The sequence below is a fragment of the Pristiophorus japonicus genome, chromosome 21 (assembly GCF_044704955.1).
Source record: "Pristiophorus japonicus isolate sPriJap1 chromosome 21, sPriJap1.hap1, whole genome shotgun sequence".
NCBI classification, from domain to species: domain Eukaryota; kingdom Metazoa; phylum Chordata; class Chondrichthyes; family Pristiophoridae; genus Pristiophorus; species Pristiophorus japonicus.
Genome location: NC_091997.1, coordinates 62284226 through 62303000, shown reverse-complemented (window position 1 = coordinate 62303000; position 18775 = coordinate 62284226). Strand labels below are relative to the sequence as shown.

The following is an 18775-nucleotide window of genomic DNA, read 5'->3' as shown; positions in this document are numbered from 1 at the left end:
TCGAGTTGGTAATAGTCACAGCCCAATCTACTGAAAGCAATGGGTAATGCTGTAACAGGAATGCCAGTCATTCTTAATCCAACTGCGATATCTCGACCTACTGTCCCCGACTGTAACAGGCATCGTACAGTTCCTCACAGAGTCTGGGTCACAGGCAGGGTACAACTCCCCACACACAGTCTGGGTCACAGGTAGGGTACAACTCCCCACACACAGTCTGGGTCACAAGCATCGTACAGCTCCTCACACACTGTCTGGGTCACAGGCATCGTACAGCTCCCCTGGTTGTATCATAGCTAAAACATAGGCCATCTTCTCCATCTAACTGTGAGCAAGGCCAAGTAGATATACTGTGAAACATATTTCCTCTCAACAAGAGTGTAGTTCTAAAGGGTGCCCGAGATGCCAAATGAAATGTGGACTCCACTCCTTCATGATGTAAGTGGCAATACACTTGCCACACGGAAAGTTTATAACTTAGAGGTCAACTCCTCCAGTCCAAAGCTAATCTTATTAAAAAAAAAAGGCCCCAAACAACAGATACCAGTCCCAGCAACCTGCACCCTGTGTTATACGCCAAGCTGTGCTATGTAAATAAATCACTCGATCCAATACTACAAAGCATCATTGCTCATAGGATCGTGTGTAATAGAACCATTAGCTCAGGTCTCATGGTGCTGTTAGAAGTGTCACTCACACCACTATACACAGCACTGGTTTCTAAATCATTACAAACGTTGAAATGTATTATACTGCACCTACTGTGGGCCAAGGCAACCCCACAACCAGTTAAACACTGTCCTTTCCAGAAGGGAATTCTGACAAAGGAGGAACTGTTCCCATATACTTCCACTGAGCGAGTGATGGAGGACGAGGTGGACAGAGAACCTCTCAGAGTGAAGATAAAGACCCACTTTAAAAGATCACAACCCTCTTCCTCTTTACCTTCACGAAGAACGACTCTCTCATAAGCTGGAAACTTGGTGTGAACCGGCTGAGCTGAAAGATCTTCTCTGCTTTTCCGCAGATTTCTCTTCGAGCTACGAAGTCCACGAAATCGCCAAAAGTCAGCACGATCCCCACCAGCGGTCTTTGGGAGTGTGTACTGCACACTGGACAACTGCTCAGCTCTAGTTAGCGCAACACATGAAAGACATATTCCATCAATTTAGACAGTGACCAGGTCATGGAACTGAGCTGCGATTTGACGCTGCAGTGAACATTTTTTGAGCACTAAGGGAATCAAGGGATATAGGAACAGTGCGGGAAGGTGGAGTTGAGATATATCAGTCATGATCTTACTGAATGGTGGAGCAGGCTCAAAGAGCGTAATAGCCGACTCCTGCTTCTTATTGGTAACAGAATATTTTTTCTAGCCTGCAATTGAGATTTTCTAAATAAATCTTCCAACGTTCAAAATGCTGCGCGACAGATACATAGCATACACTGTTCGAAAGCAACTCCCGAGGGCTGTGGTTTCATTTCAGTATAGTTCCGGTGCAGGATGGGAGGGCGTGGCTCCTATTCCTTGCTTTGCAAGTGTTACAACGTTGTAGTTTTCAGTGCCAATTTCCTAAGTTCTACAGTAGACAAAAGATCATATAAGTGAAAGTAAAGTGCTATTGGGTGAAAGTTCTGGTCACGCACCTGTTTCTGTTTGGAATGATGCCTCTTTCCACCTCCTTGTGGTTTTTGCCGATTCGAATGGCGAGCCAGGAGCCCAGCTTCCCATTATAGAGTGTATCCACCACCCGGAATACCTCACCTCGGTTAAAACTCAAGCCATAGGGCGATTCCTTTTCATAGTCAAAGTGAGTCCGGATGTAGAAGGAATCTCCCACATCGGATTCCACAATACGCCGATAGACTATAACAAGCAAAGATTTTACCATGAACTTAAAAGACAAGACTGCACATAAAACGTAGACAAAGTTAGTAATAATAGCAACAGGAGTAGGCCATTCAACCCTTGAGCCTGTTAACCAGGATTTTTTTTCAAAATTAAAGCCTTTATGCATTAAGTAATTAAGTATCTACAGGATCTTTTCAACAACTGGTCACATTTTCTATGGATAACGAACAATTTTAAGACATCCACATCAAGCCTTTCACTAGCAACCAGAGTGAAGCAGCTCACCATCTTTTTTCTGCTGTGCCAGGATAGTGACCTCTTCTCCTTTTGGAAGGTCGAGCAGAAACAGGACTGCCTCCTCACGGATGATATTTGCAAAATCCACGTTATTTACCTGTGGTGGGAGACCGAGAGTTGAATGATAGCACATGCTGAGCTTCTTCCGTTCCCCTCACTTCGCCATGCATCAGGGATGCCGGCTGCCCATTTTAAACCATTTGTGGATACATAAAAAATGCATAGCATGACAGCCCCAGGCCGGGTCTCTCAATGTCTGGAAATGGAATTTGAAAGGTTCACTAAGAGTACTACATTTTCAAAGGAGTCATGATATATACCAATTTAAATTAATTTCCTATTCTGAGTAACAGCTCCTTGAAAGGTTTGATGAAAAATGCAAGGTTTAAACTATTGTGGTTAGGGATTTATTGATTTCACGGTCAGTGAACCCAACATTGCTTTGCACCTCGCTGATGGCTGCTATGTTGCTGGTTTTTGATAAGCATTCAGCCACAAAATACTCCAACTTGCCAAGAAAGACTGTTGATGGTACATACACTTAACTCATGTCAAGAAATCACCCCTCAGGACTTCATTAAACAGTCAACTCGTAGACTTCAATAGAAATATTTTGCCTTACCCTGAGGATCTGATCTCCTTCCTCCAGACCTTCTTTGGCTGCAGGACTATCTTCCAATACTCCCGCAACAAATATTCCCACATCATTCCCACCTGCAAGCCGGAGACCAACACTTTCTCCCTTCTTAAACTTCACGAGCTTCATACTTGGCCTGAAACAGAACAATGTGTGATGTGAAACCTCAGCAGGGAACAATTAACCCTCCAACTGCAAAACACGCTCACAATTTGATGAGGGCAAAAGAATGATCTGTCCACCAGTCAGCACATTCGTTCCTTTCTAATGTCTCTCGCCAGAGTATAATTAAGCAGTTTCCATAAATAAATCAAACAATTGTCCAGTTTAGCTCCTCACATAACCAAGTTATGTTTTTGCCATTAAACCCAAATCTGACTGGTGCCCAAGCGATGGAAAGCTTGACATTTAGACATCTTCAGTTTGTTCCCTGATCAGTGTCCAAGAGATCCCTGATCAGCGAATTCTAGCCAACTCCTAACACAACCTCCCTCCAATACTTCCACCCAGGTTTCACTCAACTAAACTTGCTGCACAATTTTTTTCTATCGTTCCGATTGGGATTAAGGGCTCAATTTTCCACATGGACGATTTTTGGCACAGTTGAAGAGGTACATCCGATTTTTTTGTGGCCCGACTACGCCAGAAAAAAAAAGTTCCACGTTTCGCCGGAATTAACATTGAATTTGGCGCGCCGCACATTGGCCTTAAGCTCTGTGGGTGGAGCTTAAGGCCCGCGCCCAAAACTGATGTTGCCAGGGCAACGAGGGACGCTCTGAAGGGCTGATGCTGGGAATGGGAACTGACCAAGGGCTGATGCTGGGAATGGGAACTGACCAAGGGCTGAGGCTGGAACCTGCTGACCAAGGGCTGAGGCTGGGAATGGGAACTGACAAAGGGCTGATGCTGGGAATGAGAACTGACCAAGGGCTGAGGCTGGAACCTGCTGACCAAGGGCTGAGGCTGGAACCTGCTGACCAAGGGCTGAGGCTGGAACCTGCTGACCAAGGGCTGAGGCTGGAACCTGCTGACCAAGGACTGATGCTGGGAATGGGAACTGACCAAGGGCTGAGGCTGGAACCTGCTGACCAAGGGCTGAGGCTGGAACCTGTTGACCAAGGGCTGAGGCTGGGAATGGGAACTGACCAAGGGCTGAGGCTGGAACCTGCTGACCAAGGGCTGAGGCTGGAACCTGTTGACCAAGGGCTGAGGCTGGGAATGGGAACTGACCAAGGGCTGAGGCTGGAACCTGCTGACCAAGGGCTGAGGCTGGGCTGGAAACAGAAAACGACACCGCTGCCATCCCGGGCCAAAAGGACCCCGCACCTATCCCGGGCCAAAAGGACCCCGTCCCCCGCCGTGTCTTCAGCTCAGCTGAAACAATGACATCTTCTCTCTGCCGATTTTGTCTTTTCTGCACAGATTTCCTTGTGTAGGGAAGGTTTTTCAGAAGGGAAACATCTCCTTCCATCAAGTGTCACTCTTAAAAAATATCAACCAGAAACTAGCAGTTATATAAAGTATTGCATAATGCATTGCAGTATATTTAAGGAAGTGTTCAAATGATAATCCTTTCCTAATAGATGTAAAATGATTGTCTTGAAGAAAACTGTATTTCTAAGGGGAGTTGAACTGTTTTTAACTTGGCCTATCTCTTGTAGTTTGTCCTGCCCGAGAGAGATCACGCTCCCACACTCCATGTATCATGCTGTATTTCAGATGCAAATCGATCTTAAAATGCTGGTTGAAACGGACAACCACATTGCAATCTGCAAAGTGCCCTGGCCAGACAACGGAGCCTGTGTGCCCTTAAAGGGACATGGCACCCACTTTTGCAAATTATATATGAATGATGGGCAGAGAAAGATCAGCTGGTCCATCTAGCCTGCACCACACTCAGTGGTCTATTCCCTATCCCCCACCCCCTGCTCCCAATCGCCATGTAACCTGCTGGGAGAGGTGTAAGAATATAGTTATGTTTTTACATTATTCTAATATAGAAAAATGTCATAACAGCTAATGTAAGAAGAGTTGGTTTAAACTGTGCACTCACAAATTCTATCTTTGTCCCTCAATGGCACTGATAACTTTTGAGAAGGATGCATTTCGGGGACAAAGACATTGTACTCTGAGGATCGGCACATGTAGATTATTAAATAAGCATGCTAGTTGGCATTAATGATATATTAGGAAGCTAAAAGGGTTGTTAGGTTAATACATTGACTTTTTTCATCACAGCAGGGGAGAGTGTAAAAGAAGGAAATCACTGCAATATAAATAAGGGAATAGGTTCATTTCAATATAGAAGTTGCAAGAGATAAGACGTTAAAGGCTTGTGCAACAAAGGCTATAGATAGTGTACCTTCTCGGCCTTTTGGCTAAGATCAAGTGTAGTACCTGTTGATTGGGCATTCATATGCAAATCGACTGACTGCAGAAACTCGTTTTTTCCAGTTTTGCTGGCTCTGGCCTTTGGCTTGAGCCAGGCGCCAATTGGAGAGAGGAGACAAAATCTGCATGTCGACTGACGATTCGACGGGCCTTTGGGCCTGTCAAGGACCGGACTGGGGCAACGAGAGAATGAAGGCTTCGGCCAAAACTCACAGCGAAAGGAGGAATCTGCAACCCGGATGGCGGCCAACCGAGCGGCGAACCAGGGAGTCCGAAACACCATCCGAGTGGCGGTAAAGAAAGTGGAAGGACAGACAATGATCAACCGGGAACTTTTCGTGAAGAAAATCCTGCTGGGAACATGTGGCATGAAAGTCGCCGACGTCTTCGCCTTGCAGGACCTCCCGAAGAGAGGTTACTTCGATGTGACCTTCAGAACCGTCACCCTCTGCCTGAAGTTCCTGAAGGGTTTGAAGGAGGCGAGTGAACCGGTGCGCTCAGTGCTAACTTGGGAGCCGCTGTTCACCCTCCCGTCGCAGCGAAGACGCACTATCACAGTGCAAATGTACGACCCCCACATCCCCGTCATCGATGTGCTGACTTTCCTCAACAGGTTTGTCGATGGGGCAGGAAGCAGCAGTGACGTGAAAGACGGGCACGGAATATGGACCAGCAAGCGCCAGATCCAGGCCACCTTGAAGGTGGACGCCAGCGGAACCATCCTGCACCCACCCTCCAGCTTTTCCATCGGAGGAAGCCGGGGCTACATGGTGTACGCTGGCCAACCCAACGTGTGCCGCACCTGCGGGAAGGCAGGCCATGTGGCGGCAAGCTGCAAGACGGTCATCTGCCGAAACTGCAAGAACGAGGGCCACCAGGCAAAAGACTGCAAGGAGACCAAGTGCTGCAACCTCTGTGGTCTGGCTGGGCACCTTTACAAAAACTGCCCCAAACACAATCGCAGCTATGCGCAGGCAGCAAAGAACTTTGCACCAGAGGAGGAGGAAGCTGACGAACACAACGCGACAGAGGAGAGCCACACCCTCCCCCCGACCATGAACTCGGGACAAGACGGCGAGGAAGAGAACACTGCTACCGCGAGCTGCGAGCCACCAGCAGCCAGCAGCGAACCTCGCCCCCAGAGCACCGAACCCAGAGACGAGCTGACATCAGACGAGGAAGCGGAATGGCAGACAGTAGGGAAAAGGCGCAAGGCCAAGAGGCGACCACCAAGCTCGGCAGAAACCAGCGACGGCAGCTTGTCTGATGAGGAAAAGTGCCACCGCCTGAAGAAGAGGCAATGCGCCATCGCACGGCCACGGAAAACCGGGAGCAGGGAAGCGACCAACACAGCCCTGCCCCAGGAACCTGAGAGCAACAAAGGTCCCAGCGCACACGAGCTCCGGGACACCGGGAGCGAAGGAGTAACCAACGCAGACCAGCCCCGGGATAACGGGAGCAGCGAAGTGTCCAGCACACCCCACCTCCGGAACACCGGGAGCGACGCAGCGATCGACGCACACCAGCTCGACACCGCCGCGACTGAGGGAAAGGGGGAACCACCAACACCAGGCGAGGACAGTGCAGAGAACATTGAGGACTTAATCGCAGAACCGCAGCAGTCCCCTGGTCAAAACATCCCCACAGCAGAGGACGACGATGACCACGCCACCCCAGGTGCAGTAAATGTTGAATTTGATGTAAATAGTAATAACTTACACATGCTGGAAATCGCCATTGTAGAATATGAGGCAACTGAAAACGGTTTACCTGAAATTGGAAACGATGTATCTGAACTGCAATGTATGCAAATGTAAAACATAGCTTAAAAATGGATTTAAAAATTGCTAGTATTAACGTGCGTAGCGTGAAATCGACTACGCGATGTGTTTCCACCTTGGGGTACCTCGCCAAGGTCAAAGCGGACCTGCTGTTCTTGCAGGAGTGCGGTCTGCCGCACTTCAGCAGTTACCGGCAGTGGTCACGATGGTGGACCCATGGACCATCCATTTGGTCAGGGGGCAACGACAGCCGGGCTTCCGGCTTGGGCATTCTGCTGCGGGGAGGCCACTTCACCATCACCGAAGTTAAGGAGATGGTGGGCGGCCGCCTCCTCGTAGCAGACGTAATGTACAAAAACTCCCCTCTCAGGTTAATTAATGTTTACGCTCCAGCTGTGAAGAACGAGAGGCTGGCCCTCTTCCAGCAGCTCCCACTGTTACTGGCAACGTCCAGGCCGGTCATTCTGGGCGGTGACTTCAACTGCATCATCGATGCGGCTGGACGATCCAGCAGAGCCGACGACAAACTGGACGCCACGTCCAGACTCCTGATGGATGCGGTAAAAGATGCCAAGCTGTGCGACGTCTTCAGCAACCCTGCAGACGGAGCACCGCTCAGATACACCTGGTCAAGACCAGACGGGTCCGTCCGTTCCAGAATAGACTTCCTGTTTGTGTCCCACACGCTCAAGGTCAGATCCACCGACGTCACGCCGGTGTTCTTCTCTGACCACTGCCTCCTACTGGCCGACTGTCGCCCACAGGAAAACCAGAAAGTTGGCAGAGGGATATGGAAGCTGAACGTGAAACTGTTGACTCCGGAAAACATTGAGGAACTCAAGAGGGATTACAACGGTTGGAGAACCGTAAAACCCCTCTGCGATTCCCCGATGCACTGGTGGGAAACAATCAAGACGAACATCAAGAGGTTCTTCATCCTCAAAGGTGTTCAGGAGGCGAGAGGGAGACAGAGGGAATTGTCCCAACTCCAGACAAATATGCAAAACCTGCTCCTGCTGCAGTCGATGGGGGTCGATGTCACGGAGGAACTCGAAGAGGTGAAGGGCCAGCAAGCCTCGCTCTTTGCCTCGGAGTCCTCCAAGATCATCTTCCGATCCAGAGTCCGCTCCGTCGAGCAGGATGAGACGTGTTCGCGTTTCTTCTTCCAAAAGGTACACAGGGGGAGCTCTGTGATCACCAGCCTAAAGGAAGAGGACGGTTCTGTGACGTCTTCGCAGCCTGACATGCAGAGGATCAGCGAATCCTTCTATGCCAGGCTGTACGACGTCAAGCCCACAGACCGCGCGGCCTCCCAGTCTTTCCTGTCGTCTATTTCGGAGGTCTTAGACGACGGCAAGCGAGCGAGTCTGGACCACCCGCTAACTCTGGACGAGCTGACAAAGGCCGTCCGGTCCTTCGAGACGAATAAAACTCCCGGAAGCGACGGCTTACCGGTCGAGTTGTACTCGGCTCTGTGGGACTGGATAGGCCCGGACCTGCTGGAAGTGTACGGAGGTATGCTTCTGGCCGGCAGCATGTCAGAATCGATGAGGAAAGGCATCATCACCCTCATCTACAAGCAGAAGGGGGAGAGGGAGGAAATCAAAAACTGGCGGCCCATTTCGCTGCTCAATGTGGACGACAAGATCCTGTCAAAGGTCATCGCCAACAGGGTCAAGTCTGCTCTTGAGCTGGTGATTCACCCGGACCAGACCTGCGCTGTCCCCGGCAGGAAGATCTCTGATAGCCTCGCGCTACTCAGAGATACGATCGCCTACGTGTGGGACAGGAGGGTGGACACCTGCTTAATCAGCTTAGACCAGGAGAAAGCCTTTGACAGGATATCGCACACGTACCTGATGGACGTGCTCTCCAAAATGGGGTTCGGGGAGGTCATCCGAAATTGGGTCAAACTGCTCTACACAGACATCAGTAGTGCAGTTCTAATCAACGGGTGGGAAACTCAAAGCTTTCCAATCAGATCTGGAGTCAGGCAAGGCTGTCCTCTGTCGTCTGTCTTGTTTGTGTGTTGTATCGAGCCCTTTGCCGAGTCCATCAGGAAGGACGCGGGCATCAGAGGGGTGACGATCCCAGGCAGCGGAGGCGCCCAGGTCAAAACCTCGCTGGACATGGACGACGTCGCCGTCTTTTGCTCGGACCCGCAGTCGGTCCGCAGATTGCTCGCAATCTACGACCAGTTTGAACTGGCCTCGGGAGCAAAAGTCAACCGCACCAAAAGCGAGGCCATGCTCTTTGGTCACTGGACCGACCGAGCCTCCATTCCCTTCACCGTCAAGCCAGATTTCCTGAAGGTGCTGGGAATATGGTTCGGAGCGGACGGGGTGTGCGCCAAAAACTGGGACGAGCGCATTGCCAAGGTCAGACAGAAACTGTCATTTTGGGAGCAGCGCTCCCTTTCCATCACAGGCAAGAACCTGGTCATCAGGAGCGAGGTGCTCTCGGTGTTGTTGTACGTGGCGCAGGTCTGGCCCATCTCACGCTCCTGTGCCGCGGCAGTCACCCGAGCCGTCTTCCACTTTGTCTGGAGATCCAAAATGGACCGTGTCCGCAGAGACACGATGTACAAATCTCTGGACAGTGGAGGAAAGGACGTTCCGAACGTGGCCCTCATCCTGATGGCCACCTTTGTGTGCGGCTGCATCAAGCTATGCACAGCCCCCCAGTACGCAAACACCAAGTGTCACTACGTGCTGAGGTTCTACCTATCCCCATTGTTGAGAAGGATGGGTCTGGCCACGCTGCCGCGAAACGCCCCCACCAGTTGGACCATGCCTGTCCACCTGTCCTTCGTGGAAAAGTTCTTCAAAAGAAACCCCTTTGACCACAAGGCCATCAAACAGTGGTCAGCACGTAAGGTCCTGGACGCCCTCCGAATGCAGGAGAGGGTGGACCCTGTCGGGTGGTTCCCTGAGCGGACTGTCGAACTTGTTTGGCAGAACGTCTCATCGCCAAAGCTCACACACAAGCACCAAGACGTAGCTTGGTTGGCGGTGAGGGGGGCTCTACCCGTCAGAGTTTTCATGCACAGCCGACGCCTCAGCAGCACGGCAAGGTGCCCCCGGGCCGGCTGCAGGGCGGACGAGACTGTCACCCATCTCCTTCAGGATTGCGCCTTTGCAAGGCAGGTCTGGAAAGAGATGCAGTGGTTGCTGTCGAGGTTCATCCCGAGCAGCTCCGTAACACAGGACTCTGTGCTCTACGGGCTGTTCCCAGGGACACACACCGAGAGACAGACATCACCTGCTGCTGGAGGGCCATCAACTCGGTCAAAGACGCTCTTTGGTCTTGCCGAAACTTGCTGGTCTTCCAGAACAAGGAGATGACCACGTCCGCATGTTGCAGACTGGCGCAATCCAAGATCCAGGAATACGTGCTGAGGGACGCACTGAAAATTGGTGCAGTCGCCGCAAAGGCACGGTGGGGTAGGGCCACAGTCTAAAACCCTTCCGCCACGGAAAACCCGGGGGCAGAAATCAGCACCAAACTCCCTCGGGCTGTATTTGTAATTTACACTTTGTGTACATAGAGCACCAAACCTGTAAACATCAATGTAGTGCCATGTACAATGCAAGGTGTGTTATGAAATGCAAGTTTGAAAAGAAAAAATGTAAATGTACCGTCACCCATTCCGGGCTCTGTATTGTAACACATGAAATGTAATTTGTGTAAATGTACCACAATGTACCCTGTTTATTGTACTGAATCGCAGTTGAACAGAAAAACGAGAAATGTAACGAACGGAACTGCCGTCAGCACCCAGATGTATTGTATGGGATTGCTGACCGCAGCGAAATGTAATGAAATGCCATTGAATGTACTGTACAGATTCTTTTTATGAATAAAGTATATTTTGAAATAAAAAAAAAGGCTATAGATAGTGTACCAAGAACTAATTGTCCACCAATCTGTTTAATTATCTAAGGGTCATAAAACACCCAGTACAGTTAAGTCCAACAAGAACTAGACAACAAAAGAAAATGGTGTAAAAAGACATACAATGTTTCACTTAGTAGGAACTTTGGCCACCAATGGTGGGCTACATCACGTTACTGTAACTGTCAGGCCCTGACAGAGGCACGTTAATGCCAGTTAGCTCTCACAAATGAGAGATAATCTAGTCCGAGGTGAGTTATTCAAGTAATAGGTTGGACTAATGGGGTATGATGGTTTCTGAAGTATCAACTTAGCCACAATTAGGTGTTGATGTGTCTGCCTCAGCCGGAGCCTACACTTGCTTATTTATCAAAAGAGAAACAACTGTCCTCATTCAGCAGATACAAGGCAAAATACCACCGCAAGAGGTTTTAGGCCATTTTAAGTGATGTGTTTAATGCTTTAGTCCTTTGTGTTTAATGTTTCCCACCCCCTGTCTCTGGTAAGGTTTTTCAGAACTTGCAAAAGTGGATCCTTACTCCGTTCTAAGTTAGTTTGGAGTAACTTTTCACAGTTCAAACTTGCAAAACAGGCTTAAGTGGCTGGACACACCCACTTTTGAAAAAAAACTGAACTAAAACAAATCTAAACTAACTCACTAGAACTGGAGCAAACTAAATGTTGAGAATTGCAATTTCTAAGATAGTCCAAACTAAACTAGTTGCTCTAAAAAAAATAGGAGCAACTCCACCCGAAACTTGGGCCCAAAGCTTCCTCCAAGCCCTTTCCACATTCTCATCCCACTTTCAGCAATTTGTAAATTCTATGACATAGAATCTATAGCACAGAACAGCCCATTCAGCCCAATTGGTTTATGCCAGTGTTTTATGCTCCAAGCGCTTATTCCCACCCTGCCCCCATATCCCTCTATTCCCTTCTCCCTCATCAATGCATCAAGCCTCCCCTTACATGGTCAATGCGCTCTGCTTCAACCACTCCATGTGGCAGTGAGTTAGTGTGTGTAAAAGCCTCCCTCGCTTTGTCTTGCTTGACATCAGCACTCATCTAGATTTAGACACTCATCTGCAAGTGTCCCAGATTTTCATCCCCAATCCCTGCCCAGTTAACAAGAACACAAGAAATAAGAGCGGGAGTAGGCCATTTGACCCCTCGAGCCTACTCCGCCATTTAATATCATGGCTGATCTGATCATGGACTCGGTTTCACTTTCCTGCCCGCTCCCCATAACCCTTTATTCCCTCATCGCTCAAAATTCCTTCTTAAATATATTCAATGACCCAGCCTCCACAGCTCTCTGGGGCAGAGAATTCCAGAGATTTACAACCCTCAGAAGAAATTCCTCCTAATCAGTTTTAAATGGGCTGCCCCTATTCTGAGATTATGCCCCTAGTTTTAGTTTCCCCTAGGAGTGGAAATATACTCTCTGCATCCAGCTTGTTGCGCCCCCTTATTATCTTATATGTTTCGATTCTTCTCTCATTCTTCTGAACTCCAATGAGTATAGACCAATCTATTCAGCCTATCTTCATAAGTCAACCCCCTCATCTCCAGAATCAACCTAGTGAACAGCCCCCAATGCAAGTATATCCTTCCTTAAATACGGAGACCAAAACTGTATGCAGTACTCCAGGTGTGGCCTCACCAATACCCTGTACAGTTGTAGCAGGACATCTCTGCTTTTATACTCTATCCCCCTTGCAATAAAGGCCAACATTCCATTTACCTTCCTGATCACTTGCTGTACCTGCATACTAACTTCTTGCGTTTCATGCACAAGGACCCCCAGGTCCCTCTGTACTGAAGCACATTGCAATTTTTCTCCATTTAAATTATAATTTGCTTTTCTATTTTTTCTGCCAAAGTGGATAACTTCATATTTTCCCACATTATACTCCATCTGACAATTGTTTGCCCACTCACTTAGCCTGTCTATATCCCTTTGCAGATTTTTTTTGTACCCTCCTCACAATTTGCTTTCCCACTCATCTTTGTATCATCAACTTGGCGACATTACACTCGGCCCCTTCATCCAAGTCATTAATATAGATTGTAAATAGTTGAAGCTACGCTGTTGACTAATTTTAGATTTTTGACAATGGGTTATATCCCATGAGTTCAGGGTGGCTTCCTGATAGGATATCAAGGTTACACACAAAGGGAATGTACTGAAGCCCTGCAGAGTACGATTAGGATTCAAATCTGCTACCAACAACTAAGCGGAGAAACTTCAGCCACTAGATTCAAACACAAGAAGTTGTACATTGCAGACTGTGACACAGAAAATACAATCACATCAATCCTTCTCGAGCTCTGCACACATTAGTACAGCGTTACTGAATTACCTCAACATCCCATCATCGTGCGACGAGATTGGAATGGGTGCGTCAGATGGGCTAACAGGCAAATCCACGTCAGGCTGGCCAGGCTGAGCATACACTGGCTTGGGCTCTACAGAAACAGTTCATGTTACACACAGTTTTGGAAAGCAATTTCTTCAATATAAATACAAGAGCAGTTTTAAGACTCGACTCTGTTCTAATTGGTTTGATCGATCATATTCCTATTTGAAGGTGACGAAATAGAAAGGCAGTGGATTTCAAAACCGGTTTCGAAGAGACTTGAAATTCTAAATTAATTTATGGGGCTAGTGGTATGTGCCTCCCAGCTCGTGAAATTGCAGAAACGTGGCTCCTTTAAAAGAAAGGATACGGGGCTTATGTCAGCACTACTGTCAGAGTATGACGGTTAGATCAATTACACCTGCGAAACTCGCCAACTGTCCCCCACTCCCAACAATGCCTCTGAAAATAGCACCACTTCCTTCCAAACAATAATGAATGATCTTTGTTAACAGACCTGGCAGCGGAGGAGCTTGTTTCTCTGTTCTCTCATTAACAACTGCAGCCACAGGCTCTTCAACAGATTTAACTACAAACGCCTCCTCAATGTTCTTCACTGGCGTTGACACAGCTCCTGCCTTGGGTCCTCTGATCACCTCGTCATCTTCACGGGATCTTTGACTAACAAAAACAAAGAAGTTCCAACCATAGTCACCACAAGCTCACTTTTGCTCTATTTTAACAGCAAAATCCATGCATTGCACGAGTGCTCAGCAACTTTGTGCTTTGAATAAGTTACCAGAGAGGACAACAGCAGTGCACATCCTGCTAAATAATACAAACTGAATATTCACTGTTCGCAAAATTAGTAAAACAGCGCTACCAGTGAAAGCACAATAGTCAAATTAGTTACAGATTAGAATACTCGATCAAACTGTGAACGCGTGTTATACAAATGCTGTCACTTATTGCCTCTTTCCTGTTTTTAAAATTGTAGTAAATCGAACCCCTGTAAGAAAACCTTGCATGTATATATCACATTCCTCGCCGCACAGCACTGCTCCCAGTCATCAAGATCCACGGCGCGGCCCTGGACAATGTGGACCATTTCCCATACCTCAGGAGCCTCTGATCAACAAGAGCAGGCATCGACGATGAGATTCAACATCGCCTCCAGTGCGCCAGTGCAGCCTTCGGCCGCCTGAGGAAAAGTGTGTTTGAAGACCAGGCCCTCAAATCTGCCACCAAGCTCATGGTTTACAGGGCTGTAATAATACTCGCCCTCCTGTATGGCTCAGAGACATGGACCATGTACAGTAGACACCTCAAGTCGCTGGAGAAATACCACCAACGATATCTCCGCAAGATTCTACAAATCCCCTGGGAGGGCAGATGCACCAACATTAGCGTCCTCGACCAGGCCAACATCCCCAGCATTGAAGCACTGACCACACTTGATCAGCTCTGCTGGGCAGACCACATTGTCCGCATGCCCCGACAGGAGACTCCCAAAGCAAGCGTTCTCCTCAGAACTCCTTCACGGTAAACAAGCAAAAGGTGGGCAGAGGAAACGTTATAAGGATACCCTCAAAGCCTCCCTGATAAAGTGCAACATCCCCACCGACACCTGGGAGTCCCTGGCCAAAGACCGCCCTAAGTGGGGGAAGTGCATCCGGGAGGATGCTGAGCACCTCGAGTCACATCGCCGAGAGCATGCAGAAAACAAGCGCAGGCAGCGGAAAGAGCGTGTGGCAAACCTGTCCCACCCACCCCTTCCCTCAACCACTGTCTGTCCCACCTGTGACAGGGACTGTGGCTCTCGTATTGGACTGTTCAGTTACCTAAGGACTCATTTTTAGAGTGGAAGCAAGTCTTCCTCGATTCTGAGGGACTACCTATGGTGATGATGCCACCACCTTAGGACACCCCAAAGTGCTTTACAGCCAATGAAGTACTTTTGAAGTGTAGTATCTGCTGTAATGCCGAAAACGCAGCGGCCAACTCTGATGTGAAAGTGAACCATTGAGCAAGGGCCAACGGTACACTGCACCTTTACATCAATAAAACTAACCCGTGTGCACTCGGCCTTTACATTAATTATAAATCTAACCCAAGGTATGAACTGTTCTTGACCTGTTTTGTTTCATGATTTCCTAAAAAAAAACCTGAACATTTAAAAACCTCGATTAAACTAGTGACGTGTAAACTCTACCAAACAGAAACTAGATCCAGATATAAGAACATACAAATTAGGAGCAGGAGTCGCCAATCGGCCCCTCGCACCTGCTCTGCCATTCAATAATCTTCTATCTCAACTCCACGTTCCTGCACAATCCCCATATCCCTTGATTCCCTTATTATTCAAAAATCCATCGATGTCTGTCTTGAATATACTCAACGACTCAGCCTCCACAGTCCTCTGGGGCAGAGAACTTCAAAGATTCGCCACCGAGTGAAGAAGTTTCTCCTCATCTCAGTCCTAAATGGCTGACCCCTTATTCTGAACCCCTGGTTCTGGACTCCCCAGCCAGAGAAAACATTCTCCCTGCATCTACCCTTATCAAGCCCTGTAAGAATTTAGTATCTTTCAATGAGATCACCTCTCTCTCTTCTAAACGCTAGAGAATATAGGCCTAGTCTCCTCAATCTCTCCTTATAGAACAATCCCCCCATCCAAGGAATCAGTCTGATGAACCTTCGTTGCACTCCCTCTATGGCAAATATATCTTTTCCTAGGTGAGGAGACCAAAACTGTACACAATGCTCCAAGTGTGGAGGTTAACTGAAGGCTACAGGTAAGATTTAAAATTTCCCAATAAGCGAATTAGCCAACTCTATCTCAACTTCCAGATCAGTTCTTTGAATAGGAAGCAATGACAAATGAAGGCACTGCTGTCCCCCAAGCTGTGAAATTTAGCTCTGCCATCTAGCACAATATACAGCTTGTACCAGAAAGCAAGTGGGGACATTTGCCAAAGACATTTGGTGCTTTTCAATTAGTCACTTCTGAAAAGGGTCTCTGCAGTGTTACAAAGCCAACAAGGACTGTAACTACAAATGAACACTGCAGTTCAGCAATGCATCAAACAGCTTCTGCCACCACGGCAATGAGAGTTTTTTTAAACCAGTAGCCCAACCACGAAAGTCAGTAATGTGTGTGTCCAGAAGGTGGAGCTATTCACTGAACCTGGTGACATTTGCTGCCCACTGTCACATTATGAATTCACCTTTCATAACTTTTATGGAGGACTTAAACTTTGTAAAAAAATAAGTTTTAACAATTTCAATTTTTAAACACAAGATTCTACATCCACTTTTTTCTAAAAGCAAGTCTTAGTTTCCCCAGTTGGCAAGAGTGTTACAATCGGTCTGTGCCCATGGCCTAAAAGAAAATTAACCAGCGTTGCTGCTTCTGATCACCAACCAGCAACCAGAGTGCAGCAGTCGGTGCACGTGGGAGAGAGCAGGGCGAGACTTGGCTGGGAGCTATCCTACTGATCCCACACGCAGACTGGGCATTTGTGCTGTTGGCCGAGTAGCCATGGGAGCATATCCCAGCATGAATCAGTACCTTCAGGAGACAAGAGGTGGGGAGGAGGAGGAAAAACATATTTAAACAGCAGTTTACAACCGAAGAATAGTGCTTTAGAAATCTATACAGCCAGATAACAGACAGGAAGCTCTTACTTAGGAGATAAAGCCCAAACAGAAACTAGCTACATATCCCCTGTACACAGTCACGTCAGGAAGATGCTCCTCGTTTAGCTGTGAAACGGAGTTAGAAACGGGCCGTGAGCAAGCCCTGCGCGAGAGACGCACGAGTTAGGAATTGGTGGCACCAGCAAACTCGCATCCTACAGCTCAACCCGGGTAACAGCTCATTCCCCAGCTCACCCACTGCCCCAACAACTCGACCCTTGTAACGGCTCATTCCCCAGCTCACCCACTGCCCCAACAGCTCGACCCGGGTAACAGCTCAGCCCCCAGCTCACGCACTGCCCCAACAACTCCACCCGGGTAACAGGACATTCCACAGCACACTGCTGCTTTGCATCATTTTCATCCTATGATTCACCAGATTCAATCATGGAGCTACACTCAATCACGTCAACTTGGCTGCTGCTAGACACTGATGTTCAATTCCTTTATTCTTTCTTAAATATTACCAGGAAAAAAAACTGAGGTGCACAGGCACACACTTATGTCTTTACTTGATGCACAACAAGGAACAACAGAAAATGTCATTTGCTGACTTGCATAAGGACCTGAAATACCAGCAGGACTGCATTCTTTAACATTCCCTCAAACTATTTTCACTCATTCTTTGTGCATTGTAAAACAGTGCTAACAATAAAGCACTTTCCCGGGTTCAGGGCACAAACCTCACAGCTGCGATCACACTGGCAGCTCCAGCCTGAATAAAGGCAGGAAATTGAGGCAATCAATATCTAGTATTGTACAAGATTTCAAACTTAATCTTTTCTACCCAGTGAAAAATAATGAATTCACATGTTAGGGAGACAAAAACTACAGGACTCGAGGTGCAACCCTGCACCTACACACAGTAATAAACCAATGCTGTCGCGCAGAACTCCTACACACAGTAACAAACCAATGCTGTCGTGCAGAACTCCCTGCCGGGGAGCTCAGACGGTAAACCATTAGTCAGCTGCTGAATTTTGGCCACTTCGAAAAATTGAACTCGCCAGGAACAGAATGCAGGCTGGGAAACCTGAAAAGTGCTGTACTTGGAGACCAGGCAACTTCAGGAACCCTAAACACTGGGGGTAACCCGAACATGCACACTGCATCCAATATAGGGGGGGCCCATGGGGGTAACCCGAAACTGCACACTGCACAGAGTTGGTGAGAGGGGAGCGACCTATCAAAAGCTCAGCGGGAGATCGAGAGCCAGCGGCAGTTGGTGAGAGGGGAGCGACCTATAAAAGGCCCAGCGGGAGATCGAGAGCCAGCGGCAGTTGGTGAGAGGGGAGCGGCCTATAAAAAGCCCAGCGGGAGATCGAGAGCCAGCTACAGCGGGAGAGAAAGCAAAATAGAAGTAGAAAGGAATCAAAAAGTGACGTCACAGCCAAGTGATTGGTGAGTAGCTTTTCTTTTTATTTTTTATATCAGTAAGTGAACTTTAGCATTGTTACTACCAATTTAAGGGTATCCAAGGGTTAAGACATGGCAGGAGAGCTCGGTCACGTGATATGCTCCTCCTGTACCATGTGGGAACTCGGGGACACTTCCGGTGTCCCTGGGCGCTACGTGTGTGGGAAGTGTATCCGCCTCCAGCTCTTGATGGTCCGCGTTGCGGAATTGGAGCCGAGGGTGGATTCACTCTGGAGCATCCACGATGCTGAGAATGACGTGAGTATCACGTGTAGTGAGTTGGTCTTATCGCAGGAGAAGGGTCCACAGCCAGATAGGGAATGGAAGACCAGCAGGAAGAGCAGTGCAAGAAAGATAGTGCAGGGGTCCCCTGTGGTCATCCCCCTGCAAAACAGATACACTGCTTTGAGTACTGTTGGGGGGGATGACTCATCAGGGGAGGGCAGCA

At 48.2% G+C, this 18775-nt stretch overlaps 1 protein-coding gene and 1 pseudogene across 7 annotated transcripts in view; one reads left to right on the top strand and one right to left on the bottom strand.

The window, feature by feature from the left end:
* tjp1a (tight junction protein 1a) overlaps positions 1-18775 on the bottom strand; it is a 154726-nt gene that overhangs the window by 43425 nt on the left and 92526 nt on the right. For all 7 annotated transcript variants that reach the window (XM_070864870.1, XM_070864865.1, XM_070864866.1 and 4 more), the window contains exons 9-14: positions 13730-13893; positions 13216-13321; positions 2772-2922; positions 2138-2246; positions 1648-1867; positions 946-1130 (exon numbers count right to left, since the gene is read on the bottom strand). In XM_070864870.1, coding sequence (XP_070720971.1) covers positions 946-1130; positions 1648-1867; positions 2138-2246; positions 2772-2922; positions 13216-13321; positions 13730-13893 — 935 coding nt within the window. The remainder of the gene's footprint in view (positions 1-945; positions 1131-1647; positions 1868-2137; positions 2247-2771; positions 2923-13215; positions 13322-13729; positions 13894-18775) is intronic.
* On the top strand, positions 5145-5278 carry LOC139234255 (U2 spliceosomal RNA; annotated as a pseudogene).